Source organism: Eurypyga helias, unplaced genomic scaffold (genome assembly GCF_000690775.1).
Source record: "Eurypyga helias isolate BGI_N326 unplaced genomic scaffold, ASM69077v1 scaffold2549, whole genome shotgun sequence".
Classification (NCBI taxonomy): domain Eukaryota; kingdom Metazoa; phylum Chordata; class Aves; order Eurypygiformes; family Eurypygidae; genus Eurypyga; species Eurypyga helias.
The window spans coordinates 13,057-27,212 of NW_010271224.1; the positions used below are offsets into that span (position 1 = coordinate 13,057).

At 44.3% G+C, this 14,156-nt stretch overlaps 1 protein-coding gene across 1 annotated transcript in view; it reads left to right on the top strand.

The window, feature by feature from the left end:
• The first annotated feature begins 11,291 nt into the window (after positions 1 to 11,291).
• The window catches only part of BRINP1 (bone morphogenetic protein/retinoic acid inducible neural-specific 1), a 60,176-nt gene continuing 57,311 nt past the window's right edge, over positions 11,292 to 14,156 (top strand). The window contains exon 1 of the mRNA XM_010158713.1: positions 11,292 to 11,568. Within this exon, the coding sequence (XP_010157015.1) occupies positions 11,351 to 11,568 (218 nt within the window). The 5' untranslated portion in view covers positions 11,292 to 11,350. The remainder of the gene's footprint in view (positions 11,569 to 14,156) is intronic.

Below are 14,156 nucleotides of genomic sequence, written 5' to 3' on the forward strand. Positions count from 1 at the left end.
CCTGATGCAAAGGAGGAGAAGGGAGACAAGAGTGGTCGCGCACAGCCATGCTCTGCCTCCTGCTCCATCCACCATCGCGCGCAGGTTTGCGCTGTCGCCCCGCTTTTGTACGTACAGTTCTCTGCATGTACGTTGGCAACGGACTCTGTCCCCTCGCCGTTCAGCCCCGCGAACAGGCGCTGGCAGCGCTACAGCACATGGACCCTGCTACCGAGACCCGCTGCCCTCAATCTCTTATCCAACCCCATTGACTGCACAGGGGCCGCTGGGGACATTTTCATCCATGAAATGAAGAATCTGTAGAGATGCTCGTTACAGGCTCTGCTCCGCGCTGCCGTTCGCTCCTTCCCTTTGCCCCTCGCTTGCCCTTTCTTTCAACCCACTTTTACCACCACCTACACAGTGTTGATGGTGCAAATTCCTGTGTAGCCACTCCCCCCTGCTATGCACAGAGGAGCAAAAATATGATTTCAAGAAGAAAAAAAAAGATGGGGGGTGGACTTGCAAGAAGGAGGTGGAATATATCTTTTGAAAGTATGTAAGTAGGTTGAAAGCCAAAGGCCCGAGGAGGTCAATGGTATTCAGACTTCTAAATCCCTAATGCTCATGAAAATACTGCACGCAAATTCCACCCTGGGAAAACCTGCATTTTCTGTTTTTTTCTTTTAACAAGCGGAGAAGTTGGTTATCTGTTGCGCAGGGGAGTGTAGAGCTGTGCTATGCGGTCATTGAGCTGACAGAGCTGCTTGGAAAATGGACATGCTATTTCCTTGGGAAATTCTCGGCTTTTGCTTTGTGTTTGGTTTCTTGAAGCTCTAGTTTGAATGAGAACTATGCTCCCACAAACCTCTTATGGCCTAAAAATTCAAAAGCAATAATAATTTGAGACCATCAATATTTTCTGTTTCTGTGGTGCTGAAGCACTAAAATGTTATTTAGCATTGCATAATGATAATACATATAATAAATAAAACACCACCAAATATTGTATGCAATATACAGTATATTTTAAACATACACCAATACAATACAGAATATGTAAAAATGTCAAAACAAATTAATTGAAACAACATAAAAATAATATGTTTATCTCCTCAAAAGGAAACATTTCAGTACAACTGAAATGAAGAGAGAAAATCAAAATGATTTGTTTTGACACTTTAAACATAAAAATTTTTGTCAAAATTGACATGTTCCCATGCAATGTTTCGATTTCAAGAGAACTGCATTTTCCTGCGAAAAACTGTTCTGTCAAAATTTTTTGACCAGTTCTACTTACAGCCTATCTAAACAGACAAACATCACAGCCAAGACTCTCAAACGCTCCAGGTGGTCAGAAGATGGATTTAGCACAGAGCAGAACAGTCTTAAAGAAGGAAATAAATAAAACTCACAGCTAGAGGTGGCTTTAAACTTGGGTACCAAACTGCTTTAATGTTTGAGATGCTCAGACCTGAGTGGTTTTGCACTCTAATCCCAGCAAGGACTGAGTTCCTTCACTTTTTAGGAAATCTGTGTTGCAGGATTGGTGCCCTGATGGAAGAGGCTATTTGTGATGGTCAGATGCCAATGCAGGCTCTCAATACCCTCTGGGATTTTTCGGTTCTTGGCATTGGTTGGGGTCTAGGTAGTTACAGCCCTCTGTGTTTGACAGATTAATACTTCTAAGTATGAGATGGCTTTATTTTCCACACATCCTTCTGTCTCAGTGGAAATCCCAGGCTTAGGGAATAGGCTGGAATGCAATGCTGTGGGTAGATTAGCTCTGGGATTTAAGGCTGGTGTAAATGGCTTTGACTAGGAGTTCTCCCACCTTCATGATACACAGATTTTAAATCTTCTCATTATATAAATGCAGTTTCAGGTTAATTTGAGCTTCTAATTTAATATGCTGTTCCGAATTAAGAGTTAATATGATACTTGATTATCTTTTTGCAATGAGATCCAACCTAAGGCTCATTGACTTCAATAGACCTTCCAGCAGAACCTGCAACTGCAGAGCCTGCATAGACATATGCTTAGAGCAGGAGACCTACACTCAAGACTTTTGGCTTCTGTTTCAGAAGCTGCCAATACAGTGGTGTTATTTGGGGCTATTACATATTCTAGCTCACATTTCTAGACTGAATTTAAGCTCTTACACACTAATGTGTATATAACTTCCCCTATATGGGGATGCAGGGCAGTAGAAGGAGCTGAACCTGAGTTTTTTCAGCCTCAGACCAGTGTCCTGTGCACTAAAGGAATCCTTCCTAAAACTTAAATCAGGAAGTGATTTGGGTAACACACCTCTCGGTCACCGGGCAACACCCATCAGGTAGTTGCAGGGGTATCAAGCCCATGTCAGTGACCAGTTATCCTCACCCCAGTTCTAGTTACAGCGCTGGTCCTCCACATGAGTCTGAGCCATGCTGTCCCTGTGTGGTGTCACCCCGTCTCTGGAGTGGCCTGGCAGAACCCTCGTACAAGGGTCTGAGGGAGTGGCTGCAGGAGCCGGCGTGGCACAATGCACAGGGAGAATTTAATGGCCACAGAAAATTCATCATCTGCTCAGTTGATAAGAGAGGTGGATCTGTTCAGGGCAAGAATTTGCAGCCAACAACAACTCAGGGTCCCTTTTCCCTCCTCCGCTTCCCTTGGCTTCATCCAGCTTGAGTGGTGGCAGAACATGCTGCCCATAGGAAGTGTAGAGTTAAATGATGCTTTTAGTCCTGGCAGGCAGGGCTGTCATTATCCAAGCAGCAGGAGCTATACCAGGAGAAACAATGGCCTGTGGATTTTAACCCTTTCCTGAGGGCTGAGGAACACAAAAGACCCAGCTCAAGAGCTAAGCTCCTTTCCGAGGGACAAGAAAAACAGGAAGATAGATCATTTGGGAACCTCAGCTTCCTCGCATACCAAAGCAAGCAGTGTTAGCTTGCATTTCCCAAACCCTGTGGAGCAGGATCACTCTGTGTGGCTGTGGTGTAAAGTCCCTGCTCAGGAATGAACTTCAGGACAACAGAAATGTTGCAAAGGATGTCGGGTGTGAGATAACAGTTGACCTTTTGGATTGAATGTTACATTATTGCTCTTCAGGGCAGTTTTGGTATCGATTTTTTTCCTCCAAGCTCTCCGCTTACAGGTCCAAATTGTTGCAATGGTATATATTAGAAAGGAAAGACTGGCACGCAGAATGGAACGGGCATGAAAGCAAAAACCAGGGTTTCTGGACTCTGACACAGGCTTCTTTGAACTTAGTTTCCAGATTACTGTCTTTCTCAAATTTCCAGCAGAAATTGTAGAGAATAGCATGATGTTTGTTCAGTTTATTGAGTTTATTGGTTTGCTGGTGTTTCTTGTTCCAAAATGCGAGAAAAGTATTAAATGAATTTGGACATTTCCTTTTACGCGTAAATTACAAAATCTATTTTGGCTCAGTCAAAACATACTGTTTAAGAAAACACTTCATTTTGATTTTTAATGTATATTACTCAACATGCAATGAAAAACAAAACACAATCTTGAACCAATCCTTTCCAAACAGAACACTCAACACATTCTGTTCCAAAGAAAAGCTGACTTTATCAAAATGCTTTCTTTTTCCCTTAAATCAACAAATTTCTACGAAGTGTTATGCCTCTGATGAATTGGCATTTTTCTGACATAAAATGAGCAATCCAAAAAAATTCTTAGCAGCTCTGTGGCAAGTCTTCGCTAATTCTGGAATAGTAGCATGAAGGTGCGTAGGAAGGGTACTGCAAGGAGACGCAGCATTGAGCTGAGAGTTAAGAGATTTGGGTTGAATTCCTCAAGCAGTTACAAAATGATCTGGGACAAGCCATTAATCTACCCCGTGTCTCAATTCCCATTCTGCAGAATGGGAAAAACTTCATTTCCCAATCTCCTAAAGCTACTGCAAGGATAAAAACCTATTAACGCTTATGAGATTACTGGACTTCGATATGAGGTGTATAAATACTGAGGAAGACAGAAGACAGAGCGGCATTTTTGTGTAACTTAGAATGAAATTATGGGGAAGTGGACTAGCTTGGACAATAATTTAATAATAGTAGGAATAATTTCAAGTTCAGGGCAGTGTTTAATAGAAATCACTGCTCACCACCCACCATATTTTTTTTTTTAATAAGCATCTCAGAGAAGTGCAATTTATCATTATTTTTATCATCTATATTCATTCTATCTCTGCCACTTCACAAATGAGAGGAGTTCCTCACAAACATCTACAAAGCTAGCTCATTATCCAGCCTCCCTATTTATAACTCTCATTTATGACAATAGCTATCAAAATCTTGCCAGCAGTAGGGCTGCTGGTGTGCTGACACCACTGCTCTACAGCCCGCTGAGCGGTATTATCTCACTGTTCCCTTGCATTCCCCCATCTGTCCCTGGCCATCTGGTGTCCTTGGTCTTCTAATTAGATTGTAAGCTTTTTGGGGCATGGACCGCCTTTCTGGTTTCTGTTTGTACAGCACCTAGCACGACACCGTTCCAGTCTCAGAGCCGGGAGGACTGTCTTCAGAATGTGGTACTTCACAACATAGCGGTGTGCACATGTCAAAGTTCCTTTTCATTCTGTTCCAAATCTACTGAGCACTGTTGGATGGATCCCATTTCTAGGTGGGGCCCTGAACCAAGAGTGTGTGGATCCTGGATGTCAGAGCGGTGTCTTTGCACCTTGACTAGTAGATTTATGTGTTTAACTCCCTCTGTCCAGCACCACCTGATGTTGTGACTTGATGGAGGTTGCACGCCTGTCACAGTTCTTCAGTTCCAAGCCGCCTCTCATCCTCATCATGATAACACCAGTAGTTTATAATTAGCTGAAGTGTGGGGACAAAGGAGCTGAAAAGAGGTACCTAGTTGTTACCAGTGTGATTCTTCCCTCACTACAGACAGGGAGTAATTAGAGTTTCTGCACAAAACCTACTCCCTTTAGGCTGATGGTTGAACTGCATTAATAATGAAGGTTTTGTAGGTGGCTTTGGTTCACTGAATATTCTGACAAGTTGTAAGCAGAGTGTTGACAAACTGAAAAAAAACCCCAAACAACCAAAAAAGCCCAACCCTTTTCTCCTCTAAGTCATCTGGGGTCAAAAGAAATATTTTTAGCACTGCTCTCTCTTAAGAGATTGGAAAGACAAACCAAAATGAGAAAAAGAAAAAGCTCTGGTAGTTTCACTTGGAGATTTGGAAATGTTTCCCCCAGTGCTTTCACAACCAAAGCACTGACATCTCACAGGCATTTTTTTCAGCATGAACAATTTGGCAAAAGTGAAGTGAATTCATGGACAGTGTTGGTATTTTTGGAGAGGTATTTCTCATCCCCTCTCCTTGCCTTTCCTCACCCAAAAATGTCTCAGCTGATCAATATCCCTCAGGTCTAACCACTCATGCATAATTTAAACTGAAATGGTTGAAGAATAAGTGCAAAGTTAGACACTGATCAGTGCAGAATTACCAGGGACTGGGGAGGGATTCATCTGTCTGAAATGGAGAAATCCCACTTCTCTAAAGAAATTGCTTTACAGTCATTTTGGATTTTATAACATTGCATGCCACAGTCATCCAGAATGTCAGAGCCACTGCTGAATTGCAGCTACCTCTCTGACTCCAGTCAGATATCAGCATCTCTAGTTTGAGCTATAAAGACATCTAGGTCAGAAGTGGCCAAATTCTGTTTTCCCAAGGCTCAGGTTTATCCACAGGAGTTCATATGACTTAACAAACCCCGACAGATTGGCTTCCCATCCCTTTCTATCCATGTTCCTTGTTTTCTCCTGGCCTCGACACAGAAAAGATGTCCTCAGCTTGGTTGGATTGCTGGCTGGTGTTTCCAAAGAACAGATAAAGCTGCTTCATGGGCCGTTTCTGAATTAGGTGCTGGACATAAATGATATTGCTCTAGTTGCACCCAGTGAACTAACACGAGTTAAATACTAAAGGTGTAGGGCAGTAGTTACCTGTCTAGCAGGTACAGTTAACTTAAACAAGGATAGTTCAATAAAATCTAGAAGGGTGTCTCCCATACTTCAAATTAAGGATACACTTAAGCTGTTTGCTAAAATGAGGTCAGACGTTCGTCACTTTACAGGGTCGAGCTCTAAACTAACATAAGCTGTTTCATCTCTCCCTTGACACTTCAGTCTTTTACTAATTTATCAGCATCCTAAAGCAGCATGTGAAGTTGCTGCAGAACAGAAGTGTTTCAGATACAAATAGCAATTGTTAGCCTCTTCCCTCTGGTAAATGGCAGCAGGCAGAAACCTCTCTCAACCTGCCAAGAACCAAATGTGGGACACAAGAAAGAATTATTGGTGCATGAAGCTTAAAGAGGTAGGGGACTTTCTTTACTGCAAATAATGTGTTCAGTAATTTCTCTTTCCTGAGTCTGCATTTCTGATGGAAATAGTTTACAACAACGAGCATGAGAAAACAGAAGGGAAGTGCGCAAGTTCAATTTGAATCTAATAGAAGGGATAAATGAAAGGTACAGAGGTTAGAAGAAAGGTAGAAAATTCCAGGAGGCAGAGGAGTAGTGGAGTGTTCATAGCAAGCGATGGAGAGTCAGAGCTCCTGCCTTCTGCCTTCCCATTTATAGCGGTGATCTAGGGCTACACAGCCTCCTGCATATGAAACAGACCTTGCAATATCATTTTGTGCAAAATCTATCATTCTGAGCTATCCCACTGTATAAAAATTACCTTTTAAGTGGCTAAGTAGACACCCAGCTTTATTCCTTTCTTCTTATTTCAAGAAACAATGGGAATAACAGCACTTGCCTGCCTTACTAGAGTGCTGAGAGCTTTAATTAATGTCTCTAATTCAATTTGAACTCCTTGGATAAAAGGCACTGCCTTGTGACAGCAAAGGTATTGCCTAAAATAGAATATAATTAACACACAGATATCAATCACGATGAAATTAAGTGTACGTTCAAATACAACTTGCACTTTACAGAAAGTACTTGCCTATTTTTCCTCCAAGAATCCTGAAGACTCATAAGACGAGGAACATTTAATGTTACAGGCTGAATTCAGATTAGAATAAGGCCATCTTAAACCACCTAACAAACTAAAAGGAGGTGTAACAGAAATCTCCATTTGCACTGGTGGATGTGCCTTCATGACGGATGATGCTGGAAGCTGACTGTAACAAGACTCAGAAACAGTACATCTAACCTTTTCTTCTCCCAGTACTTATTTGCTGTGAACCTTGCCTATGCCCTATCTCGCCCACCGATCATGTTTATTAGCAGATGTGACAATTGCACGATCGTGTTTGTTGATGTGAACCAGAAGGACCCAGATCACTGCATTGCTCTGTAGTGCTCCTGAGTGGAAATGGTCTTTGAACCTTGGATTTTTTGAATGGCTGCGTTACAGACATTGTTGACACCTTGAGATGGTTGTCATTCATTGCTGGTAGGACAGGAACACCTGGTGAGCACGACTGTGTTTTTCTAGGTGCTGTTATCCAGATGATGGCTCTCCAACAAGTTCACGGTCAAAGCAGTCAAACACTGTTGTGTCTCCATGCTGATAATTGGAAAGTGAGGCAAAAAAAGCATGTAACGGCACTACCCAAGATTGTAAGGGGTGTCTGGGGCAGAACTGAGCAGAATGCTGGATTTCTAGATCAAAACCCAGTGTCTGACTCCCCTGAGCATCCCCTTTAACGTGCAGATTATTTCTTTGCCAGATTTAGCTTTCACCTGGTCTTGGGTCTCCTACCCAAGGTCTATATACTTGGATACATTGCCTCCCTGGCCCTTTTGCAAAATCCCCAGAACCTATCTTACATCAGTGGATCCCCATAAAGACACCTAACAAATTAATTTCAGATTCAAACTTGTTAAGAGTTAGATGGAATGCACCTCACAATATTGCCTTAGACACAAAATAATCCCACTTTAGTAAGCTTTTATAGCTTCCATGGGGACCAGCCCCATGGTGTGTATTAATCTTTAATGTGAAACAACATCTCTACAGCAGCTACAGGGGGGAAAAAGATACTACTAAAAAATTAAAGTTGATGGTGTGATAGTTGTCTAGACCCAATTGCGTTCTACCATCCTCCATTGCCTCAGGCACCATTCCCTGCTCTCAGCACTGATCCAGCCAGCTTCCCGAGTGGAGATGTTTCATTTCTTCCAGTGATCTTAAGGCATGTTCTACCCGTGTCTTCACCCTTGCTTAAGAGCTATCACAACTCTAATCATCCTGGTTCTAACTTCGACTTAAAAGGAAAGGAAGGGAGGATGAAGATGTGCATGGGGGCAGTTAGTGAATATCTCCTCTGTTTTATAATCTGATATTTCCCCAATGTATGATGCTCACGTATGGGAGAACACACTGGGATTTCTCTGAAACCCATTTCATTTGGCTCTTCTCATATTTCAGTCCGCACTTGCACTGCGCTGGGAACTGGAGGTGAGCTATCATTCTACTTTGGTATGTAAAAGCTCCTTTCCTCTCTTTGCAATATAAATTCAATAGAAAGTTAAATGTTTAAAGGAAAACTGATCCAGGCTGGCTGATGAAGGAAGTAGTTATGGATGAGTTTAATGAACAGACAACCAAGTGAGTTTGGGCGAAGTGTACAGAACAGCTCATCATTATCAGCAGCAAATCTGCATACCTGTGTAATGGCAAATATGCTGAGACTGCACCTGCTTACTGTGACGGGACAGTGCTGTAGATCTGCAAACAGCAGCAAGGCAGAGAAGTAGCCTGGATGGAGAAGCAGGAGAAATGAACTTCTGAATTGGAATTTGGAAATGCTGAGGGTGGGATAACTAGGAATGTCATTCACCTCGGGTTCATAACCATTGTGAGTGGGAGCGGAGATGTACTGTAGCCCACTTGGATTATGCTCTGTTACCTTGAGTGTGGAGCTAGAAACTCCCCAAACCCCAGTTCTGTAAGGTAAAAATAGAAACAGTCTCTTCTGAGAAGCAGGGGACAAAAGCACTGAGAACTGCCATGTTTATGGGTGAAGTAGTAGTCAGTGGTGACAACTAATATTAAATACATGCCTCCAGAACAGGAACAACCTCCTCAGTCAGGAGCTACAGGTACTATTATGTTTAATAACAGCAATATTCTATCTGCAATTGGAAAGAAGTATATATGTGTCCAACAGAAAAAGAGAACATTTGTTGACTTTCCATACTTAATTTTTTTTCATTTCTTCATGCAATGCAACAGCTGACTGTCATTTTTAACCAGACTTACACAACTCCGTTTTGTCAAGTGCTGCTGAGCTCACTGCAGCTCCACAAACACATGCTGTGCACACGTGCAGACTCCCACACACTCCGGCACGCACACACGCTCACACTTTTGCTCCCCGTCGCACTCCTGCGTTCAATCCGCCCGTGCAGAAGACACACATGCTCAGTGCCATGGGCTACAGCTTTGCCATGCTCCTGGTGAAAGCTTCTGGAGCTGAGGAGATGGCCATGCCAGCCACAAATGCCGATGCCCTCTGGTCTATTCTATGCTGCTCACACCAGCCAAGGTCTAATGTTCACACACGGTGCTGCAAATGTGCATGGCACCCCTAGCACACCTCGGTTTGGCCTTTCCTATGCTCTTAGCAAAGCCTTTTCTTTCCGGGACTTACAGACATTCAGGTTGCTTATGGTGGATTCAGACTCAAAACCAGAAGGGTTTCTGGAGATGTACGAATAAGCCTGACACTAAAGCTTACTGTAGCAGAGCTCTGCATAGCCTAATTTTTCCTACTTTAAAGAGTAGCTACAGACTCTCTGTACTATGTTCTGCAGACGTAGGCGGGTATTGCCTATCCTGAGGACAACTTTTGGCCAGGTTTGTGCTCCCAGAGGGAGGGGATGCAGCCTTAAGATCACTCCGTCTACCCAAGCATGCCCTCCGTGTTGGCACATCCCCCACAAAACTCAGCAAGGCAGCCAGATGGACAGGAGGTAGGCAGTAGGAGGAACACATCCCGTGTATGGAGAGGACTTTTTCAGGGCAGCATCAACAACTCCTAGCAATGAGGAGGACAACCCAGCATGCTGGGCTGCTGTTGCAGCTGTGCTGTAGTTAGGAAGCAGAAGGGGTCCACACCAGGCACAGGGTGCCAGCTAAGCAAGCTGCTTACCTTCCTCCAATGGAGCACATGGCTTCGTTCGGAGAGGGGCATCGTGCCAAGAGCATGACTGCGGAGGCGGATGATCTAATGGCTGGAATGCTGGAAATGGGAGTCAGGAGTTGAGGGCTCTCTTCCAGCTGTATCTGTGGCTTGCTGCGTAACCTTTGGCAAGGCATTTCACCCGTTTGTTTCCCTTCCCACTCATCTTCTGTCTTGTCTGTTTAGCCATTAAACACATCGAGGAGAGGAGTTGGCTCGTAGCAGGGCTGTCCACAGCGACCGTTTGATGGGGCGGGACAACCCCTCTCCCACCATGTGAGCGACAGCGTGCCCTGCACCAGGTGGTGTGAAGCATCCCCTGAAGCTGCCTAGTAAATCTCCGACACTGAATATGCATGTTCAGTATGTCACCCCGCAGAGCCTTGATCTTGGGAAGAGCCTCAAGGTCCTGCCGTGATCGAAACAGCAACAGACCCCATCCCAACCCCCAACCAGACACACAACTCCCAAACACCCAGGCAGGAAAGCAGGTTGAGGTGATTTTTATCTTTCAAAGTTTGGCAGGATTTCAGAGTGTTGTGTGTGTGTGTGTGTGTGTCTGCATGTGCTCGTCACTGAAGCCTGGGTAATTATTTTGTTTTATTTCTTTTTTGGCAACACTTTAAAGTAAGAGCTGGGTCTTTATAGATTGCTCAGGTTGCATGGAGTATGGATTACAGATCATCACAGAGACATGAAAGCAGAAGACACATTTCTCTGGCACAGCATTAAAGGGACAGTGAAGGGGTAATTGTAGCCTAGGGTGCGGCCACCTTCTGCGCCCAGCCTTCGCTCGTCTTTGCAGCTCTGCAGAGAACTTCACGAGGCAAATGATGGAAAAGCTGGGGTGAGGATGTCTCAGGTCAGGACCTGGTTATTTCAAAGGTGATATATACTCAGGAGGTTAAAGGCACCACTTAGGTACATGAATAAAACACTGCCAAATACTCTAAGCTGTAACACAGGCAGACTGAAGTCCTTTAAAACTTGATTTTTCATGTCTGTTTTCACCCTGAGAGACAGTTGTCAAAGGATCAAAGCAATTCCCATTTTTAAACTCTCTCTTTCTCTCCCTCCTCCCTCCCCTCCCCTCCATTTCTCTCTCTCTCTTTCCTTCCTCCTCTTCCCTCTCTTTTCAACAGGACTCCACAGAATGGAGCAAGAATGAGAGGAAAAAGGCAGACAGAAAAGCATGAACTGGAGGCTTGTTGAGTTCCTCTACCTCCTGTTTATATGGGACCATATACTAGTACAGCCCTCCCACCAGGACCCAGCTGCTACCAACCAACATGTCTCCAAGGAATTTGATTGGCTTATTTCAGACAGGGGGCCTTTCCACCACTCACGGAGCTACTTATCCTTTGTGGAAAGACATCGTCAAGGATTTACAACCAGATATAAAATATACAGGTACGTTGGTTTCCTACAGCACCTGTAGCTTGGATAAGTTGTTAGGTGGTGGGAACTCAGCCAGTTCCCGTGAGCTCAAGGCTTGTAGCTGATGGGAGACACACCATTGTCACCGTTCCACCTAGAAATGCTTCTTTGGTTCTTTGTGGTCCTCAGCTGGCTATGCAAATTGCTTCAAAGTGTCAGGTGTAATGCTCTGATAGTGAGATGAAGGCACTGTGGTACCATGGCACTGTACACAACATAGATTGAGATAAAAAGGGACCAAGGGTGTGGGGGTACTTCATTTGTGCTGACAGATAAGTTCATAGGCAGGTTTACAAGCATGGTTTACAAATCAATGCACCTATGGGCAGACCAAACCTCTGTACAAAACTCATACACGTGAACTGCCAATAGCTCAAGATTCACAGGGGCAAGAAAAGACATAAGGATGTCAAGACACACATCAGTAAACCATTTCTCACACTGCTGGGCATGAGTCTTAGCTGTACTGTCTACCACAGACCTTTGCAACCTTTGCAGATTATCTCCACGTATGAGTCAGACTTGTCCCCAGAATTGTGACCTTGGTTTAAAAGTCTTCCAATTAAAAAACTACAGAGAATAGGCAGAATTTGGATTTTCCTTTGCTTTCTAGGTTTTGAAGCCTTTGTTGTTGCCTGTTTCAAGCTCTTCCTGCCAGCTGTGATATCCAAAACCACACTTTTCTTTTTTAATTTTAACAAGAAAAGCTAGGGTGCTCATGTGAGCTTCCTATTAAAGCAGCAAGCGCTTTGGAATGAAGGAGAATAAGCCAGCAAGTGTCATGAGATTTGTGCTAAAACCCAAAGAGACTGTAAAACTCTCATAGACATGTGTGAATTTACATAATTATATAGTCCTGTTGTGTTTCAGCGACACACTTGCAAACACAACCATGTGAACCAGTAGGTAGGAAAGTACTAGTGAACAGCCTACTGGCAACATGCACGCAGATACACATACACGGTGACTGGGGGATGGGGGAGCAGGAAACAACATTTGTACGGTGTTCTCCCATGGGCAGAGAGCCAAAAGCACTTGCAGAGTAATAGTGACGTGCGAGACATCATCTGTGTGTGGGGAAGAAAAATGAGTTGTGCCTGTCCCATGGCCCCCAGGGTGTGCAGCATCCCCTCCCATCACACCAGCCCACAGAGCAAGGGCAAGTCAGCATGGGTTGAAGATATTGTCCTGGCTTGTCCTAATTCAGAACAGCTCAGGGGGGCAGACAGTCCCAAAAACCAGAAATTGTGCTGCCACGTTTCCACTAAGGATGTCTCACCGTCTTCGTTTGCACAGATGAGCAGAGAAAACATGCCTTTTTCAGAAAGACTTTCTTCCTGGTTGTGGATATCCCCAGCTCTCTGGCTGCCCTGCCTGACAACATACACTCTGATCGAGACTGCAAATCTCTGCTCCACACGACGCCCCCGGCAGTGGCTCTGCCCTTTGCTAAAGAGCTGTTCCGCCCTGACTGCTACTGCAGCAGTCTAGAGGGGCTGTAGTGGGAGAGAAATGCATGCTATGTATGTGTTCAGACACATCTAAGAACTGTCGCTGTAGGTCAGGCCAGAGATCTATCAAGCCTGGGATCCTGTCTCTAAGAATCATGGAGAAATGGGTCTGGAAGGACCTTGAGAGGTCATTTAATCCATGCCTCTTCCCCAAGGCAGACCTAGACATACCTGTGTCACATCTGACAGAGGTTTGTCAGCAACCTCTCCTGAAAGGTTTCCCGTGACAGGGAATTCACACAGAGAGCAGGCAGCCTGCGCCACGGCTTTGCTGTCCCAACCTTTATAAAGGGTCTTGCTTGCAAGTGGAACCTGCATTTTCTGGTTTTATCTGCTAAGGGTTGGAGGAACAAATTCACCTTTGATTTGTAGGAGACTACTAAGAATTTGAAGGTTTATCTTGGTTCAGGATTAACTCTATACGTGAGAAATGGAAAGGGTTCTGTTTTTCTCCATGGATCTTTGATGGATATTGCCAAAGTGTATGTATGTGTATTTCATACACTTATATTCATAAGTGTATGAAAGAGACTTCTAGCTTGGAGAACAAAGTCCTCCTTCCAACATGGGAGGAAATGGGCAGCAGCATTCTGCAGGCACAGGAGGCTCATGGGGGTGTGGGGGTGTCTGAGAAGGGTCTTGCAGCTGGTCACAATGCTGGAGAAGTCATTATTCACAAAAGAAACTGGACCTGAGACAGTTCGGTGGAAGTAGTTAGGTAGAGAGTTCAGAGAGATGTGGGAAGACTGCAAGGGCACCTGGGGGTGGATCTCAAGGTCAAATGCCATGTACTAAGCTGAAGGAGGGAGCTGGGGGCTTTGGGAAATCCAACCATGTGTGTCATGGCTTGAGTGGCTGGCAGTTGAATGCTTTGGAAACACACTCTCTGGGACTAACTTCTGCTCCAACTGCAGTCAGCTGAGGAGGAGGGAAAAACCTCATGTGCTTCAGCAGAGCAGATGGAGCCATTAGGTAGGAGGCTGGCTAGATGTTGGAGGGTTGTTTGTTTTTAATATCTGGCCCTGTTGGCAGAACTGGTCACCTGAAAAT